The sequence below is a fragment of the Gymnogyps californianus genome, chromosome 4 (genome assembly GCF_018139145.2).
Source record: "Gymnogyps californianus isolate 813 chromosome 4, ASM1813914v2, whole genome shotgun sequence".
In the NCBI taxonomy this organism is placed as follows: domain Eukaryota; kingdom Metazoa; phylum Chordata; class Aves; order Accipitriformes; family Cathartidae; genus Gymnogyps; species Gymnogyps californianus.
The window spans coordinates 19594999-19616151 of record NC_059474.1 but is presented as its reverse complement, the minus strand read 5'-3'; the positions used below and the strand labels follow the sequence as shown (position 1 = coordinate 19616151).

Below are 21153 nucleotides of genomic sequence, written 5' to 3'. Positions count from 1 at the left end.
AGATGCTTTTAGAAGAACTCGGGGATGAAAAAGTCAAAGGATGAATGTCTGAAGTCTTGCTTAGAATGAACTTGATTTTTGAGGACTGGAGGGATGGCAAATGCTGATTTTTTTTTTTAAGTGCATCAGGAGTTTAGGGGAACTACATGGTTTCAAGTCTGATGTTTGTGTTGAACAAATCAGTAGAATTTCTAATAAATATATAGGATACCTGGATAAAAGGAGAGAGACGTACTCTGGAAAATTTACATCTGCTGTAATGGCAAGCTCTTCCCCACAAACCTTTGGAGTTCTTCAGAATCAGCAAAATATTTACAAGAATGATCCAGTTGATATAGTGAGACATAGATGCTTTTCCAAAAGGTATCTCTCGGTCCCTCACCAAAGGCATTTGATGAAAATAGTATGTCAGCCTAAAATGGAAAATCATTGTATGAACAGTTAACTTGCTGAAGGATAAGAAGTGGCTGTGGAAGTAAATGGTTAGCCTTCTCAGTGGAGTCTTAGAGACCTGTAATGCACAATGTATTTCTTAATGACCTGTAAAACAGTGTGAGTAGGGGGTTGACAGAGTTTGGTGAGTTGCTTGATGTAATAAGGATGAGCATGTAAAGTGAAGAATTTTGGAAGAAGTTTATGAAACTAATAATTGGGCAATAAAATGGCAGAAGCAGCACATTGTAGAAAAATGAAAATTGTATTGGGGAAGATGACAATTCTGTCTTCGTATATGAGATAATGGGCACTGAGTTGACCAGAAATCTTCAATTCTTAGTGCAAGTGGTAAAGGCAGATCAGATGTTAGGAATTGCTAGGAAAACAGTAGGAAACAAAACAGAACATCATTATCTCACTATGTAGATTTGTGACTTGTCTGTGCGTTGAATACTGTTACAGTTCTGGTGGTCTTATTTCAGAATTTTTTGAGTGTAATAAAGCTGGAAAGAGCTCAGAAATGATTAAGGCGGCACAAAATGACTTTCGTGTGAAGAGTAATTAAGTAAAATATGAATCTTCCATCTGGCAAGAGACCATCTAGGTTTCTACATAATTATACGTGGTAAAGGGAGGGTAGGTAGGGATTGATTGCTGCCTGTTTCAGTGTAAGAAGTGAGGAGCATCAAATGAAGCTAGCAGGAGCTGTGTTCAAAACGAAAGATGAGGCGTTCTTTATGGAACGGAGCTTTGTACTGCGAAACCTTTCATAAGGAGTGTTGTGGATGCCAAAATTGTATGTGATTCAAAAGGAAAATAGGCTTTCTTATGACAGAAATATGTAGCTGTATAGAAAGCAGGTCCTTTAAGTAAGGAAGCATCTAGCTATACAAGGGATTTCCTAACTTGAGGATAATTTGCATCTGCAGATGGCTGTGATTGGAGAATAGGGTACTTGGCTGGATGGGCCTTATCCAGTTATTTGTGTGGAAGAGGGAATTTGCGGTTGTGTTGTCCTTTAAGAGAAGAAAGGATAGATAGAAGTAAAGGAGTGCTTGCTGAGCTTATTTGCAGATGTTTTAAAAAGATTGCATTGAGACGGATGAATGTATGAAGGATGGCTGGGAAAGGTGGCACATGGGAGAAGTGAGCGTGTGCAAGTGGCTGGGGATGGCAGCAGAGGAAATGGGAAATGGGCGATAAGCTGCGTGGTTTTGAAAACCAAAATGGGTATGGAAGAACAGAATGTTGAATGTGTAGATTGGTTGTTTAATACTTCATTTTCTATTATGCCAGTTGCGATGTTTTATTATGATAATCCTATATGGGTGTACTTTCTTTCATATGTTAATTACGTAAGCTTGCATGGTACTTAGGGCACATACCATAGAAAATCCTCTTTTTCTCCTTCATAATATTTAAGCAGTGCTGTTATATACACCTCAGACAATGAGCTAGGCATTGTAGTTTGATATAAAGGCTGTTGAACAAAAACATTTACACCAGAAGTGTAAGCTGCAGTGAATAATTGTGTTAGCAAACTTATAATATATTGTTCTTGTCTGGTTTTGTTTACAGGATTCTGAGTAACAATAAAATAACAGAGTTGAAGAATGGTTCCTTCTCTGGATTACACCTTCTTGAAAGATTGTAAGCACTTCTTAAAAAGCTATTTTCACTTTAAAAATTAAGTGGTATACTGTTTATGTTTCATTAATAATTCTGAGAACAAAATGTGTTATTTAAGAGATGTGTTCTTACTTTATTTTGATTTTTTTTTTTTTTTTTTTTTTGTGCTTGAGTTAACACAGTTAAGCGTTCTCTTCATGAATGTGAATGTCATGTAACAGCATAAAGGGATAATCTCACCTGCGGGTGAGATCAGGGCGGTTTCAATGGGAAGTTCACTGGAATGCTATGACGACTGGATTTGCTTTGTTGTTATTGGTCTCATATTATGAAAACTTATGTTGTAAAGAAAATTATTTCTTTAATTTCTTATGAAATGTCAAACCTTTTATCAAACAATTGTAAAGTATATTTGTAGGGGAAGTGGCTGTATTAGAACCACTATAAGAGCCTAGATTCATTGTAAGTTTCTTGTTGGCATTTATTTTAACAGTTTTGCTGCTTACTTTACAACTTCGGTATATACCGAATGTATGGGGGGGGCGGAATGGGAGTGAGTCTGATGGGAGTAACTTCTTGGACACCTTTTGCTTGCTGTTTTCACTTTCCCTTTCAGATGATATATCACCTATGGGATAAGAAGAAGCATTGTAGCTTCTGTTACAGTCAGCTTTTTTCCAGCTGGTAGAAGGTCAGGATTGGTGGGTTGATCTACCTGGGAGCAAGCAGAAACTTTAGAGATAAGGATTTTTCTAGGCCATTTGACTGGGAAAGTAGCCAGTTTCATAATCATCTCGCAACATCTAGGAAGAGTTCCAAACGACTTTTGGCTTCAGGGGATTAAAAGTATTTTATTCTTCCTCTAAAACTTGAAGGCTGCAATCCTGGTCACCTGGCCTAAATAAATTCAAACACTTCCACCATTTCATCCCCCACATGCCAGAAGAAAGATCTGCACTGGCAGATGAGCTTTATTGTAGAAATAAACCATTGTGCCAAAGAAGCAAGGTTATCAGCAGTGATGGCATTCTAGATCTTTACACATTGTTTTGACATCCTTGCTTAGGTAATAAAGGCATCTGCTGACAGTTGTTACTTGTTGTAACTCGTTACAATTTTCAGACAGGAAATACTTGAAACTCTAATTAATTTGAGGTGATCATTTACATTTGCTCTATGAATCCAAATCTTAATTTTCTTTAAAATCATAACCCAGCTTTCTTCCATTTAACTCCTGTCATTTGTATGGATTTTTTAGGTTATTTTAGTATCTTCTTTCATGAAAAGGAAAAGAAAGCAGTAAGGCAGGCATTGTGTTTTGAGCATTTAAAGTGATCTAGGATAACAGTATTTTAGATGGTATGGTGGTCTCATCTGAATGAGATAACACACTTTATGTGCACTGATGTAGGAGTTCATAGATCAACAAATGATTATTAATGGCCAGGTGTCTTCAACATAAAGGAAGGGATAACTAGCATGATACACTACTCATTAATAACCATTCTTTTTTTGTGTGTGCAAGGCTTATTTAAAAACAATATCTAACCACAGTAAAAGTAAACTTTTCTGCTTTAAAGGGTCTTGTGACCTTGGACAGAAGCTACTCTTGTAATTAAAATAATTTTTCAAACTTAAATGAATAGTCAATAGTAAAAGGAAAAAAAATTGAAAGCCATGGTAACTATTTTAAACTTTAACATTATGTTCAGCAGTTTCAAATTATATTCCTTAATGTTCACTGTGATAACTTGCATGCCTTTAAAATTGCACTTTTTTGACAGTTTCTTGCTTATTTTTATTTTTTCTTACTACTCATACTTCTCCTTGTTTCCTTATAAGTGTTTTCTTTCTTTGTACATATGCTCTTTTCCCCACTTTTAAGAGCTGAAATGGAGATAAAAGAAATAAATTCAGTCAGCATTTAAATAGTTAATTCAGACAATAGCATTGTCACTTAACATTATGGCTTACCGGGGAGAGATTCTGTATGCATTTAATGCTTGTTTTGTTTATTCCTTGTAATGTTATACTTAATGGCAAATATTTTTGCCATTTCTCTTTAATGGTTTTTGGACAGAGTTTAGATGTATAGATATATTTAATCAAAGCCTTTTAAAAAAAAATAAACTAATATGTCAGGAACATGTACCTGCATAATAATTGTTTTTAATTGCATTTTAATCAATATTTTGAATCCTGAAATATAGATTCACAACTTCATAATTCATCTGTTAACACACTAAACTTGTTTTCTCCTGTTTAGTTCTTGGACATCTTAATGAAAATTTACATATTTTTAAATGGTTTCTGTTATTTTATCAGTTCTTCAGATAAACTTGGGGATATGGTATCTGCAGCTGGCAAATTGTTGCCCTTTAGGTTATCGTATTGCTCAAATGTTATCTCTTGACCTCATCCCCATCTGACAATTCTTCACTGTTACTATTGAAAGGGAGAGATTGTTTTATTTGTTGCTTGTATGCCCCAAAACTATGGGGAACTACATTATAAATGCTGGCCCCAAGTAGGAATTTCAAATCTGTTTGTTAATAATTTTGTGCATGTATGTTAATTTATGAAAATGTAGAATTTGGTAATGCATTATTTTGTAAACAGGGTGATAAGATTACCAAAATAAGAGTTTTGTTTTACTGGAGTGTGAAATGTTTGTTAATTATAGTAGAAAATGGCTATGCTATGTCTACATCTACTCTTACAGGAAAAAGATCATGCAAATAACAGCTGAATAACAGTAAGCAGGTCAAAGATTTTAACCATAAGTGATAATTAAAGTGTCTGTACAAAAAGATGTTAAATATTTTAATCTCCACTGACTGTTAATGCTATGTTTTGCTATATGAATTTCGTGCAGTTTAAATGTTGAAGTGACTTCTTGCACAACTAATTTGTGACAGATAAGTTTTCATCTAGTAGATACTTGACTTTGAATAATGCTATAGGAAGTCCAGCAACTTAGAAGCAAACTGCTGTCTTCCATCTGGAAGCTAGCTGATGCAGCTTGTTGATTTTTGCGAGGATAAGGAAGATTACTTTATGTATTTGTAAGGTACTATTTTTCATTGTACATGAGGAAGAAAGGAGGAAGAGACAGGCATGGAATTCAGTAAGATATTTAGATAGCAAAAGAAGGGTTTGATATTTATTGAACTGTAAATAATGACAGGGGTTTACCAATGTATTTTTAGGATGTACTAATATACCTTTGAAAAGGGAAAATATGCAGTGTGAAGGGAGTGTTATTAGTAGACAGTCTCATTTTTTTTCTCCTGTTTTTACAGCACCAATCTACAGATACATGGATGCCTTAAATAAAAATAGGAGCATCTAATACTTTTTCAGACAGTAACAATTTCTGATTTTAATTCTTGTTGCGATAGTGCAGCAGAGCATGTGAAAAGATAGATCTGAGTTCTCCTAGTGGTGGACCTGAACTTTTTTTTTTTTGAAGTCTTTAAAAGTGATTGGAAAGTATCAGTATTTCTTGTTTGAATATTACTGAGCAGAGAAATGGTTTTATGAATATTCAGGAACTTGCTTTCTGCTCTAACTTTAGTTCTGGAAGCTCCATCTCTTTTTTTTTTTTTAGCTGTGGATCTTTCAGGAGAAGACTGAGAGTGTTAGGCTAACAAAATATTTATTTTTCTCATCCTCATCTGCTTCTCAAGTAATTTCTGAAAGGTGAGTGGTGGTGGGGAAATGTGCTTCTAGTCTCTGCTGAAAAATCTGTGCTATGAAATTGAATGCTTTGGAGTATTCTGAACTGTTGGAAGTATAGAAATTATTTGAAGGAAGCAAAAAGGCTTTATGGTCTAGGTTCTAGCTTTTGTTTAGTTTGCAGTAATGTCTCAAGCATATTTTCTTGAAGATGTAATGCAAAAAAGTTAAAAAATTTTGACTGTTGTAGTTCATCAGTGCACGTCAGGTGATGTGATGGGGTAAGCAAAACAGCAAAACAAAGAGATCTAAGTTGCTGTTGATTTCTTTAGATGCAAGGGGATGTCAGAAGCATATGTAAGAACTTTTTAAAAAGTCAAGAGATGGTTTTTAGTAACAACTTTTTAATTTCCATTTGGAAAATGTCCAGGTCTCAGAACTGTCTATTGTCTCCTCTTTCGGGTTCCTTATGAACCTGGACACTCCAGTTGCTTTCTATTCTTGTATTACTCTAATATCATTGAGATCAGTGATAGATTTGAGTCAGTTTTCCTTTCCTAGAGCGAGTTAATTGAACCTGGTGAAACAGCTCCAGCAGCACTTGATCCTCACATATGATTTGAATCTGTTGACATGAAAGCAGAATTCTACATCTGAGACCCACATGCAATAAAGTATTGGGCTTTCAGTTATCAACAGTTTTGGTGGTACCCTAAATATTTGGTACACTGATGGTGAAAACTCAAAATAAATGTAGCCTGCTGTGTTTTAGGGAGAAAGCCTATGTATGTATAGGGTAGAATTTAAATCATACACAGTGAATGATGAGGAAACATGAAAATTGTTTAATTGGTCATAAGCATTTTTTGGATCTGCCTGCATAAAATCTACACCCCATAGAGCTGTGGGAGAGATAGGCTGACTTTATGTAATGTTTAACTTATTTTTGTAATGTCTTTATTCTCTTCCCCCATTTCCTTTTTGAAAAGGTATTTTGTATAGTAAGAGTCCATGGTAGCTAATGTGTTTCTTGTCTGACGTTCATTTTCAAGTTCTGTTCAGGAAGAAAAGATGGTTTATCCAATGGTAGTTGAGAGGGCTAAATAATGTATACATGTCAGTATGTGTATATATGCATTGTTTGTTTGTGCCTGCAGGATGCTTTAGTAATAATTAAGACAATCTTCATTGTGCTGAGACAGAAAGCAGTAAATTATAAGTAATATGAATTCATACATAAGTAATTTTCAAGTATGTATATGTGCACTTTTAAGTCATAGACAACTGGCCACTGAAACATTTCATTATAAATTCTAATGAAATGAAAGGATTTTGTTTTTCACATGGCAAACCATAGTTAAATTTAAGTAGTATTTCATTAAGGTGTTTTTCTTATCTTAACAAGATTACATTAGATGCAGTTGTCAGGCTCTTAAAATATTTTTGCTTCTTGGTAAGTTGCTATTTGCCCACTTAATCATGGATTTGAAGAAGGGCTGTTCCAATTTGACATAAGAAAATTCTTCATAATGAGAATGGTTAAACACTTAGAGTTGGGTGATGAGATGGTGAAATCTACATCCTTTGAGGTTTTCAGGACTTCACTGGACATAGCAGTGGGGCAGTTGATCTGATTTAGTTGTGCTTTGAGCCAGAAGTTGGACTACGTGACCTCAATCCATCCCTTAAAACCTAAGTTTTTCTACTATCCTAATCTCAGTTAGTCACCTTCCCTGATAAGTACAGGGGCATCCTCATCTGCAGTGTTATTTAGATTTAAGAGAAAATTAATTTTTTTTTTTAATAGGTTCTCAGTGTAAGATTGCTCTACTGCCTGGCTTGTGGGTTTTTTTTGTAGCAGTATTTTTAATTGCTAGATGAAAGATGTAGTTACTGTAAGATAAAAGATGTACTGATAAGCTAGAGCTTGGGGAAGTTGTAATATTACCCTAACTGAAACCTTCTTCTAATGGATTTCTTTTGGACAGATTTTCTTTTATTTGGACAAATAAATATCTATTGTTATATCCTGTTGGTTGAGCCTTGCCAAAGAAAAATGATTGAAATCAGCAGCTGAGATGATTAAATTCCTGTTGCTAAAACTCAGTAGTTTCTATAAATGTATTTATAAGTGTTAAAAACAACAGAAACTTTAAAGCCAAACACAACTTTCTAATGAGATTGTCTCCCCCACCTCTCTATGTGAGAATCCTATCAGTCTGTTGGTTTAACCACAACTGTCATTTCTTCATTTAGAAACTGTCCTAGACCCTGGAGCGCTGGTGGTTGCACCAGCCTGTGTGTCAACATTTTTTAACTGTTTCTGAAGAGCCGCCAGACATGTCAGCACTGTGTTAATTTTGAGATCTTTAACTCTTATTTCACAATTTCATCTGCTAATACTTTTTGATAGATGAATACATAGCTAGTGCTTACCAATGACTGCCACTGGGAAGGGGGAAAAAACCCCAAACAGAGGTTCCCCAACTGTTGTAGTTGCAGGTTGAGAAAATGCTAATACTTTGGACATTCAGGGTATTATTTAAAATTTACTTTAGTATGGTGGTTCATTAATGCTTTGCTATCTTACTTACAAAATACAGAATATAACATTGAATGAATTTTATGAAAACATGAGAATTGCTGACATTTCTTTCTAAAAAGACTTTATTAATTCTAGTGTAATTATCCTTCTGGAACTGGTATTAAGACCTACTAAGGGGAGGTAAAAAAGCAAAAAATTATGTAAAGAATAGACTAGTCAGTTTTTATTAACTAATCTGACAAAATGTATAAATAGCTTGTGGAAGTAGTAGAACTCTTGCTTTTAATTTTAAAACTTCTTTTTTTTCCCCACTGAAGCAATGGATTTAAGAAAGAGGTGTATCAGGGAGTATGCTTTGAATTTAAGTAATGAAATTAAACATCACTGATAATCTAGACTAGTAGATTTCCAAGGCATGTTGTCAAGGTTTTTCTCCCTGAGTGTTTTCCACAGTGAGATTTTAAGTTTAAGTGGGAGTTACATGATTTTAAACTGAAATTTAAAATATGAACAGTAAGTATCATTTTTCTTCCCTGTCCCAAAGACTGATGATAAATAAGTGATGAATAACATTTAGTATTCTCAGATTTTTCATGGTCTTGGTACTGGGTTTATAAGCCTGCTGAAAGAAGCTTAAAAACATTACAGTTCTTCAGGCTCCTGATACTGCTTTGGAAGTAGTTGGCACTCCCTGCCACCGTACAAGGCAAGAAAATAAAGTTAAGAGAAGTATGTATACGTCATAGTTTTATTGAAAATTAATTTACTGTACTGCAAGGTAAATTTAAGTATTTCAAGTATTTCAAATGTTTATTAGGTAGAGCATTGAAGCGCGATCCATATGCCATGACACTGTCTGTTGTACCATGATTTGTTAAGCTGGCTGCAGGAAATGCTACTGTGAAATCTTGGGATGAATTTATATTTTCGCTCATGTTGTATCTGTGTGATGGTAGATCTAATCCTCTTGTACTGTTCTCTTTCGGGCAAGATTATTAATGTTGTGGTAGATTTAGGAGATTTTTTTTCCCTACCCTTGCTTACTAAAATATTGCTTTTAACTTTCTTTTCAAATGCAGAATGTTCACATATTACCAACGAATGAGAAATTTTTCTTGTAGTAATAAGTGCCTGTGAAGTTTCAGATAGTAGTATAATAAAAATCTTGGATGAATAAGGAGGTAGACATAATTTTAGCATTCATGCAGTGATAAAGTTTGTTCAAAACTGTAGATGCTGGCATATGCTTTCTGTGACCTTTCAAATTAAGCTGTATCTGCAAAATATCTCAAGTTAGGAGTTAAAACTATATCACTTGTACAATTAATAAAGCAGTTTAATGACATAGTTACTTTACATTTCTCCTTACAATCTCCTATTCCGGAAACTTAAGATTTAAAAATCTGTGCTCTGAGTTTTTTTCACCAGCTTTATTTGGGATTGTCAGCCAGGGCTTTGTGTTTGTGCCAATAAGGTTGGTGGAAACTTTCAATGTTGTGTCTTTGGTGTATTTTTAGAATCTTGTTTTGCTTCTTTTGGTAGATGTTGGGCACTACTAAAGTATTTAAAATTGGGTAGGCTGAAGAAGGCAACACTGTGCTAAACAGTATTGTACTGTGTAATGAGCAAATGTTACACCCTGAGCAGCTGTAATCTATTTCGATGCTGTGGCAAAGTATCTTTGACTCTATACCCTTTCATGTGATAGGAACTGATAGAATATTTAAAGGAAGACACATGCTGTTTATATTCCTCTTTCCATTTAAAATACAGATTTACAAATTTTGAAAGATACTATGTTTGAGAAAGTAGAAATGTGTTGTATGGGTTTTTTCAAACAAGGTGAGACAAGTTAAGTGTACCTTCATGCATATATATCTGTTTTAAAGGGTATTTTGTGGTAAATGTAATGTCTTAATTTTTCTCCACAGGGACCTTAAGAACAACCTTATTAGTACTATAGATCCAGGAGCTTTTCTGGGGCTTTCGTCTCTGAAAAGACTGTAAGTAGTATATCTAGCTAGTCAGTTTAAACAAAACAAACAAAAAAACCCCTGAGAGTAGAGTAAATCTTAGGTTCTGGAAATTTAGACAGCAAAGCTATTATATATTAAAAGTTGAATATGTATATGCTGTCTAAATTTATACACGCACACATGTATAAAACAAAGTCTGCTTTCAGTCTTATGACTGAAGAACATCTACTGCTTGTGGCTTGGCAGTCTCACTTCTTACTGACAGTCTCTTGTATTGTTCCTCCCTTTTTGTATTTTGGTGACTTGAAACATCACTGGGTGAATGTTCATTCAGAGCTTTGATGCCATCAAGTCTTGCTTTGTTAAATGTTAAACTCCTCATGATTCCCCCCTGCCCCCCTCAGGTTATAGTGGAACACAGAGTCCGTTGCTATTAATACTACACTGAAGTTACAGGGCTGTTAATGCTGCTTTATTGAAGGTTGTGCCAACATTCCCGTTAACACATTTTTTGGGGATTTATACTTTGGGTGTAAAAATTCTGTCCCAGATGAAACTTGAAAAACAAGACCTCAGCATGATGGCTTTTTCTTTCTTTCTCTTTTTTTTTGTAACACTCTTGAGATTTTTTGGAATATCTGGGACACCTTTAAGTCTCAGTGATTTTGCCCGCCCCCCCCCCCCCCCCCCCCCCCCCCCCCCCCCCCCCCCCCCCTTTAGTCAGCATACAGCTTTCCTTCTTAAATTTTTGTGGTATATATGTTCGTTTGTCACTGATCAGATGATCTGGCTCACTTAAAAGGAAATTTTGTTGGTAACTGTACTTTTGAAAATCTTAAGAATAAAGCTGAAGGACCAATTCTGGACCATTACTACTTGCAAGCTTAACTTTTATTCCTTTAAGAATTTTTGGCAATTCGATTTAAGACCTATGTTGTTGTAAAATATATAATATTTAAATATTTATGTAAGTATAAATAGAAAAGTGGTCCTATTTATGTACAATAAATGCACTAGTATAGGTCTCTGGCACGTGAAAAAATTAAGTGATGTAGCTCATGTGATGAATATACTGTACAAATACGAAAATTTACTTTGTAGTGATGTAAGACAAGCCTGTTCTAAGGGGATTTACTGGTAAGGCTAGGCTCATTTAACTATATGTGGGCAAACCATTATTACTTTAGAAATGGAATAAGGACTCTATGTGCATGTGTGTACACCTATATAGCAGTACCTTTTGGGTTTTGCCGAAAAAGACTAAATGTATATATGGTGCAATCTGTTACTCGTGAATTTTAGTTGAAATACTTCTGTTTGTAGACTGTATGTCACTTGGAAATAAAACAGTTTATTCTGATTTTTGCTTTTTCCCATTTATAGAGACTTAACTAATAACAGAATAGGCTGCCTGAATGCAGATATATTTAGAGGACTTGTAAATCTTATTAGATTGTAAGTATAACTTGTATATAATCTCACTTCTTAAGTTTTAGTCTTATGTAAGTTAATGTTCTTTGTTTCAATGGGAGTAGTTTGTTTTAAGTGTGTGCTTGAAAGACATGCAGGGTGGCTATGATTGTGGTCTGTTACTCAGTAGCAAGCTTAAAAAAAAAAAAAAAGGGCAGCGGGGGCAACGAAAACCATACTACTCAGTGCTCTATCTGCTTTGTAACCATTTCCCAGTTTCTTAGAAGGTATAGTGGGGAGAGGTGGAGGGGATGGGGAGAGTAGCAGACTGTACAAAATATTTTACCTAGAAAAATATTTAATAGAATCTTTTAATATCCATGCCTTCTACCATGGTATCAGTGTGGTATTGTTTTGCTGGTTTTCTTGCATGTTTTGTAGTTCTTCATTTACTTCAGGAAAATAGCATGTAAGATTATGGAATGTTTCTTTGCTCTGGTTGTTAGCTTCTTATGTTGTGCTTTCACTGATATAGAGAAAATTGGATGTATAATATTTTTTAAAAATATTCTGCTAGATTGAACGTGCTTCTTGTAGCATGTTAATAGCAACACATCAATTCACTGTGAACAACAAAGTTAATTTTAAATTTCTTGGAACGTATGCTAAACGTGCTAGTTGTTGCTTTAAATAAAAATAAAGTATTTGCTTTCAATCCTTGTTCCCAATCTTAAAATTCTTCAGCTAAAAAAGTAGTACTGGGGAACAGTTTGTTTTGGGATTTTCGCCAGGCTATCAGACCTGATTACTATTCTTACAGTCTTGTGACCTATGACAGAGTGTCATAGTAGTATCTTGTAGGTTTTAAAATAATGTTATCTTGAGGAGGGATTTTTTTTATTTCAAATGTCAGTTGCTTGAACGTGAGTTCAAATCATGATACTTTTATTTCTTAGGAATCTTTCTGGAAATCTGTTTTCTACACTTACACAGGGAACATTTGATCATCTTGGTTCGCTAAAGTCTCTGTAAGTACTTATTGCATCTAATCTTAATTTGCATGATCATTTGTGTTCTTAAAAAAAAAAACATTTCATATACACTTCCTTGTATTACAGTTTTGCAGTTTTACTTTTAAACCTCATAACTGTGGTTTCTTTATCTGAATAAGTGCATGGGAAATGTATGTACAGATATTTGGGTGTTCTGAGAGAACAAAGCTATACCAGCATCTGGGCTTCTGAAAGTTTTATTCTGTATGCATCATTTATTACTTTATATTAAATAAATAGCATTTTACACCTTTTTTAACAAAGGGAACAAATACTTTAAAGGAAGACCTTAGTCCTTGAAGAACAGTATAGTTTTGTTACACGTAACAGGGGGTACATCTCAACCTCTCACGTTATTTTTCTCTTCTTTAATTTCATGGGAGTTGTAATCTTGGAAGGAAGAAAGTAAATGAAAAAAATTATCAGTGCTGATGATTAGCTTGCATTTTTCCCTGGTAGTTGTGACAGTTGGCTCACTGTACTGGGACTTTCTCAAAAGCTCTGACTTCTGGCTTTGACACAGAGTTAATTTCTTGTTTATCAAGGCAAATGTTTCCCTCCTCCAGCTTCTTTTAATTGTTCATAAGATGTTATTCCTGGTATTTTAATTGTGTACATAAAGGTTGCTGTCCAAGAACATCACAGGTCTGACAAGAGAACCTGGATATAACTGTTGCTATTAAAAAATGTGTGTGCTTGGAGGAATTCCTGTGAACAAAGACCAAATGGAGTTTCACAGGAATGCTGATTTAGTGTTTGAAGTGTTCTGCCTGTGATGTTGTGTTATCCTCTAGACATTTGCAGACAGAAAACAAAAATATGTTTTCACTAGAAGTAAAAACAGTGTAGACACAGTGATATGTTTTGATACATTTTTAACTGTTTCTAAACAAATAAAATATTTATGTTCTCTTTTAATTTAGCTGACTACAACAGACACCTATGGGGGGATTTGGTATGTCTTTTTAGTGGAAAGTATTAAATTATACAGAGAAGACTATGAATCAATGAAAAGCCTTATATGATTTTCATATAAAGCAGAATAAAACTATCATTAAAATTGTGTGAATAGTGGTTCTGAAAAGAGAAATAGGTGAAAGGCTATTTTTATATTTCTGTTGATTTTACTGTTAAAGCATTTGATTGCTAAAATGAAGCAATATGGTGATGCATATTCAAGCAATTCCTTGTTATTGCTCACTTAAATAATGTGAACTCCCTCCATGAAAGGAATTACTAGAAATTTTTTCATGCGCAGGTATTAGATGTTCCTCATATTTATGGAGAGGGTTCCTTTTCTCAGGGAGTGTGTACTTTTGTTCTCAGACCACAGCTTGCAGAGGATTAGAGTATCTCCCAATACGTAGTGGTAGGCAACTCCACTGTATTCTGAGGTTTGACTGCTTGTTGTCTGTGTGTCTATGACAATGAGAGGCATTGCACAGCTGTTGATGTCAAGCTTTCAGACCTTTGAGTGTTGCATTTTGTCACTGTGAATGCCTACTTTGTGTTGCAGAGAATTTCAGACTGATTATCTTCTTTGCGATTGCAACATACTGTGGATGCATCAGTGGTTAAAAGAAAGAAATATAACTGTACGTGAAACTAAATGTGCCTATCCCAAGTCACTTCAGTCACAGACAGTGACTGGTGTTAAGCAGGAGCTTCTAACCTGCGGTAAGCACTCCTGACAACTGATACTTATTTTCCAGTCCATATTCTGTTATTATTAGTGAACAGACTTTTTTTGCTTTGTTTTGTTTCCCTGAAATTCAGCACTTACATGATAGTGGTAACAGTGATTCTTTTTCAATGACTGATCTTTAGTTGTGATTCAGTGTTGTTTGCTTTTGGAAATAAATAATAAATAAATTGGTGATTGTGGATGTTAGTCTGTAGAAACTAAGGATGAGTAGCACTCTCTGGAGATAAACTCCTTTTTCCTACTAATCCATGTTTTTCAGGGATTTTTACCTAAACTTCACAAAAGGAATCAGAAACTGATAATTTTTTTCCAAAGTCTAGCTATCCACAACTTCAGATGTGCAAATTATTCCAAGCCCAAATTTCTGAAGTTAAAAGGTCTTCATTTTATGACTGACTTTCCTACATGGTGATTCTGTTGTTGATTAGCCTTCTTGTTCTGATGCATCAAATGTAGTTTTTATATAAATCTTGCAAGATGCAGATTACAAGGAGATTATATCAATAATGATACTCAGTGTATTTTTCTCCTCTTCTGAACATTATGTGTATAACAGAATCTTGCTATTAATTGTGCTTTCATTTCTTGAATTCTAGAACCGCCGCTTGAATTGCCATCTTTCTATATGACTCCATCTCACCGTCAAGTTGTCTTTGAAGGAGATAGTCTACCCTTCCAATGTATGGCTTCATATATTGATCAAGACATGCAAGTCTTGTGGTATCAGGATGGAAAGATAGTGGAAACTGATGAGTCCCAGGGTATTTTTGTTGAAAAAAATATGATTCATAACTGCTCACTGATTGCAAGGTGAATCCATAAAGAGAAAATGTATTTCCCACTCCTTATTTTCTGCTCTGATTTAGTGACTATTTCTATAACCAGTAAGGCCCTCTCATGTCCTTGCTGAGTGAACATATGTAGGCAGAAACATCCCAAGTAGGGAAGTAGTCTGTAACTTCACACATCTCTTAAACTACCTGGGTTTGCTCACTGTTGCTAACTATCAAGTTTGAGGAGAGAGATCTAGAGATTTGATTAGTCAAACCCGCCTGCTTAAAACAGGGTTAGCTAGAGCGGGTTGCCCAGGACTGTTGCAGTTGGGTTTTAATTATCTCCAAGGATTACCTAATGCAGTTCATGTAAAATATGTTTGTGGTGGGATAAATTTGTTCTCTTGCAACATGAAAATTATGGAAACAAGGCATTTAATCGAACTACTCATGGATTCTTTCCTCTTCCTTTTGAGCACACCACAGTTGGTAATATTGAAGTTCTCCAGCAGAGATCTATAAGTATAATTTATTCTATCTGCAGCAGATTTTTAACTCATTCAGCATCTACAGAGTGGTTATATATCCTGTAATTGTATTAGTAAATTAGGGCTTCTAACTGTATCACAAATCATGCATTTGGGAAGTTATTTTAGTTTGGCCTTTCTGGAACAACTATAAAAATTTTGTATCGAAGAGCAATGATAACACTTGGGGAATTTGGACTTCTCATCTCTTCTTTCTGAAGTCAAGGAACTTTTTCCCATGGCTGTTCTTTTTCTTTCTTACCTTGGCAAAATTGAGAGCTAGAAGAATAGTAAATATTTCTCTGTTAACTACAGTACATTGATTCATGGATAGCTCTGTTTTTTCAAGATCACTCACAGTTGTATGTAATTGGTTGTTTCTTCCATTGTCTTTCTGTAGTTTACTCATCTTTTGGTAAAAGCTTATATAAGTTTTATTCCAAGACTGTTGGGTTTTATTTGTTTGTTTTATCTTCCCAGTGCATTGACAATCTCAAACATTCAGGCTGGCTCCACAGGAAACTGGGGTTGCCATGTACAAACCAGACGTGGGAATAACACAAGGACAGTAGACATTGTGGTGTTAGAAAGTTCTGCGCAGTACTGCCCTCCAGAGAGGGTTGTGAACAATAAAGGGGATTTCAGGTTGGTAACCTCAATTTTTTTTTTCAGGGAAAAGAAAAGTCCATTTCATTTTGTTTTTAACCAAGGTATTATGCTTTAAAGGCACCTATGTGGATGTTTGTTTGTAAATGGTGTGTAATAGATTTTTCAACTGTTCTAAATTAGTATGTGTTGAAAGAAGTGCACACAACTATACCATGAAATGTTAAACTTTGAGTCTGTTAACCCACGTCTTTGGAAGAGATGGAAAGTAAGCTATGATATTTGAAATACATAAATGAAATTATTGGAATAGAGTAAAACTTTTTAGGTGATCTGTAAGTTAGAGTTGGACTGCATACTGGCAGGGGAGGGGTTTCCACCAGGTTATCATTCTGTTCTGAAAACCCTCCTGCTCCTGTACGACAAAATCACTATATAAGAAACATGTAATATAGTTTGGGTGTCGTCCTCCCACCCCCCGTGAGTATTAGAGTAAATAATATGAACGGTGTTTCCTTTTAATGATTGTTGGGACTGCAGTGGTAGCTCTGATGTTCCATTGTGTGGGTTATTGCAGAGTATTTTATCTTTTGTTCTTACCTCTTCACCTGTTTTCCCTTTTCTGATCTTTCTGCTGCTGGTCACTCTAACAACACGTTACTCCTGGAGGTGCCAGCTGTAACAGATAGCTTCTGTATAGATTCTCTATGTGTAAGGTAATTCCCTTTATAACTACTCTGTGTTGTACCTCCCTGCAGTAGCTCCTGAGAATTAGTGTATGTCATAGCATATGTTTTCACTACGGTTTGTAGGGTTTCTTAATGTTGTAATAACTGCTTTTACCCACTCATTTATTTTCACTTTTCTTATGCTGCTTGGCTATGTTGATCTTCTGCTTGATCTTTTGTTTACATTTATAAACTTTTCTTCCTTTCCCTGTGTACATTAGAGTTCTTTAAATTCGTCTTCTTTCTATACAGCTAATCTAAGACCATAAATCTTCTATTTTAAGAAATGAAAAGTAAGTTAAAGCATGTTGCTGGGACAGAGTTTTTGGGGGGAGAGAAGACCAGCTTTCAAGTGCAGAAGGCCTTCTCCAGTTGTAGCAAAAATTCAGGTAAAGTCTTGGCTGAGAGCATTTGTTCTGAGTTCATCTTTATGTTAATCAGTTGGACAATTTGAGAAGAGGGGTAGGTGAGTATGAGGAACTATTAGTAAGGGAAGTAGTGTTAAGATCACTTGCTGCACAGAGGCAATTTGAACTACTGAAGAGCTTCACTTCCACATTGTAAGGAATTATTTATATAAGAAACTTTGTGCGTATCCTCTTTTTACCCTGTGGTGGTTTCAACTGCAGGGATAAGCATTACATTAGAAAATGAGAACTTCCTGCTTAGGATAAAAGGTGAAGAAAGTCAAACAGATGCATGCTGTATTCATCAAAGAACACATCTATTTAAATCACTTATGCGTTTTTTTTTTTTTAATGATACAAGTGTGAATCGTTCTTCTTTGATTTGCCATTAGAGGTGAAAACAGATGGTAAAGGCTTATTTCAAAGTGTTTTCCATTAAATTAACCTGTGCTGTTCAGTGACTGTTCAGTGTAATAGGATTTACCCCCTCTGGAATTCAGTAGAAAGAAATAAGATTTCAGGAAATGTTCAGCTTATCAAAAAGTTCACTATGTCTGGGTTTACTATAACAGACTTCCATTTGTAGTTTAGGTAGAGTAATAATAAAGAGTAATTTTTCACCTTTGAGACCATATGGAAATAAGGCTTTGACTAGTGAGAAAATGGTTCTGAGCAGATGGCTGTAAATGATCCTAGGTGAATTTGATTTTATAGTTTTTTAGTTGGAACTGGTTAGTCATTTTAGCTTGGAAGCTGTTTCAAAACTGGCATCAAGATTTTATCCCTTCAGAGATGGGATAGCAAAGTGTAGCAAAGGAGGATGTTTGTCTTCAGTGTCTTTGGCTCAGTAGTAGTAGTTTAGCATGAGTTTATAAAGATTAGGCAAAAACTGTCTTCATCATGGAATCTTTTTTTAATTTAGATATTCTTTTAAGTCTTACTCAGATAACATCCCTGAATATGTTACAATCCATGATTAAATTGAAAATACAGTTTGCATGTTAAAATGTAACCTAATGCTTCTGCTTCAGTAAATCCCTCAACTGTTGTGTTTAGAATAATTTTATGCTGGTAGTTGATAGACTTCTTTCTTAAATATAAGAATTATCCTTTTGAAAACTGTTACTCACTGGGTGTAATTAATCTTAAAACTAATTGTCGTGCTGAATTTAGAGAATTACTAAGACATAATAAGCAAAAAATACTAGACTACCTGCAAGCTAATGAAATTATGATATAAAAACTCATTGTAACTGAAAGTTATTGTTGGTTTAAAGAAATGAATGCTTTCAAAACAGAATTAATATGCATGAAGGAAAGGATTCTTTTATAATCTCATGGTCTGGCTTTTTTTTTTCCTGAAATGAAATTACAGTACTTAAATGTAAATGAACCATCTTTTCCCCCACAGCTGTCTACTCTCATGTATATGTGATAAATTTTGAGCACCTAATTATAAACAGTGATGGAATAAGAGTGTTAATACAGTCCAAATTTGCACTTCTGCTAGCAGTTGGGTAAACTGTGAAAGATATTCAAGCTCAGGCTCACAAGAAATTAAGAATACAGCCAAACTTACATAGCCTTTGTTTTCATGATGAGGATTTCATGTCATTAGTCACCTTTTGAGCCCTGCTGGAGGGATGTCCTCCCTGGCTTCATGGAGAGTGCCTCATCAGCTCATCTCATACAGGTATTGGGAGGGAACAGTTCATGGCTGAGAATGGTCCAGGTTAACATTCACTTAGCAAAAATAGGGAATAAGAGACGTGTAGTTACAGCTAGAATCAGTTCCCCTGTCTCATTCACCACTGGGCTGCAAAGAAACTTGTACCCGCACAAGGGGTATTGTGAATGGGGGAGGAAAGAGGATAAGGGACACTGTTCCCCGTGAAGCACTTCTCTTAGTGACACTGCGCATTTGTGTTGGGTTTGTGTATGTGAGATTATGGCAGAAAGCTGGGAGTTTTAAACTGCCCACCTTTTATGTCCAGTTTAGTGGAAAGCTTTCTAAATCATTAGATGAATAATATATTAGTTTTATTAGTAAAATGTTTCTGTAGATATCTAAATTTGTTATAAAGGTAGCACAGACTATATAGCTGTCTGGCATTGCTAGTATTCTTTTGAGAAGATCATGGTAAAATGATAAAATGCTGTGTAGGGAGATGAATGAAAAGTAAATGCAGTAGGAATAAAAGGACAGTGACAAAAGGGAAAGAGATGGATAAAAAATAGGGGAAGTGGAGTAGAAGAACAGAGAGAAGGCAAATAATCTTGTGATAATCTAATAACCTTTGAAGTAGTGTTAAACACTGAAACGCTCACTGTTTGCCATTTGATGGCTACAGAAGTTCCAGAAGATATATATATATAGCTTAGAAATGATACTTGTTTAAGAATATAGTAATTAAAGCTCTCATGAAAAACTTGTTTTTCATTTGAGTCCTAGTGTTTCACTCTGGTTTCTCTTTTTCTAATTCTTTAGCACTAGGTGTGAATAGTAAGGAAAGGAATGGCACATGCCATTTTTCAGTGAAAATATTTGTCTTGGAGGTTGTGTCATACAACATCTGTCAGGACCACAGAGTTCAAATTATCCTAAGGCCATGTGGCACTCAGTCTGTAAGGTGATACATTCAGTCAAAACTGAGCCGACCACGCTTTAACTTAAAATGCTTTGCAGAAATACAACTTTTAGAAAACTGTCAAGACAGAGACAGATATTCCTTTCAAAGTGGCATCTTTGATGTGGAAACTTAATACAAAAATTTCAGTGTTGATAAAATTGTTTTGGAAATTATGTTTTGGCACTCCGGTGTCAGTGTTTCTGGAAACCTGACTTTGCGTGCTGGAAGCTGAGGTTTGGGGGTATTATGCAAGGTATTTGTGGGCCTGCATGTCTTCTAGCAGCTGTGCCAGATGATTAGTTGTGCTCATCTGCCTCTCTTCTTCTTGGCTTCATTCTCTGAAGGGTCATTATGTATCCATAAGAAGTGGGAGCATAGAAGTAGCTCATCTTTGTACTTGTTTTTCCAGTCTGTGTTGATCAGACTTTATTTTAATTTGTCCATACAGAAATTTCAGAGACTTAGATAAGTTTACATGTATTGTATCCCCTTATCCCTTCCCCCCTTCCCAGCAGATCCATAACTTGCTCTCTCCATGATCAGAGTTGGCCAGACATGATCCAAAGTGATGTTTTTGTTAGCTTGCTAGGGTGCATGTAATGTTGCACTAAGGTCACTACTGGGATTACAGCAATTCACAAAGGCTGTTGTGACTTTTCTAAGGAAGATTTTTGTCCTTTCTGCTGGTTTTTCTTCTAGACAGGAGAAAAGATGGTAATAATTTACATTACCATTGCAGAATCTATACCTGTTCTTTGAATTAATTTACATTCTCTAAAATACCTGTATATAATTCCTGGCATTTAAAAACTATTCTAATTTTTTAAAAATTTTTTTTCTTCTTTCTTTTAACCACCTCCATTGCCACCAATTCTGGTATAAATTTTCCTTTCTCATAAAGGTTGGATGGTGACACTTCTGTTAATTTCTTGAAGTGGCTGCTGACGCTCTGAATACAAGTGTATGCATATTTGCTAGGCTGGATGAAGCTCTACTACGATACCCAAATAATCTCTCTCTTCTAGTATTCAGATACTATGGTGATGGTCATA

At 35.1% G+C, this 21153-nt stretch overlaps 1 protein-coding gene across 1 annotated transcript in view; it reads left to right on the top strand.

Moving 5' to 3' along the window:
• The window catches only part of ADGRA3 (adhesion G protein-coupled receptor A3), a 62594-nt gene that overhangs the window by 14194 nt on the left and 27247 nt on the right, over positions 1–21153 (top strand). Inside the window, exons 2-8 of the mRNA XM_050895640.1 lie at positions 2014–2085; positions 10219–10290; positions 11647–11718; positions 12630–12701; positions 14242–14402; positions 15027–15240; positions 16211–16375. Of these exons, the coding sequence (XP_050751597.1) occupies positions 2014–2085; positions 10219–10290; positions 11647–11718; positions 12630–12701; positions 14242–14402; positions 15027–15240; positions 16211–16375 (828 nt within the window). The remainder of the gene's footprint in view (positions 1–2013; positions 2086–10218; positions 10291–11646; positions 11719–12629; positions 12702–14241; positions 14403–15026; positions 15241–16210; positions 16376–21153) is intronic.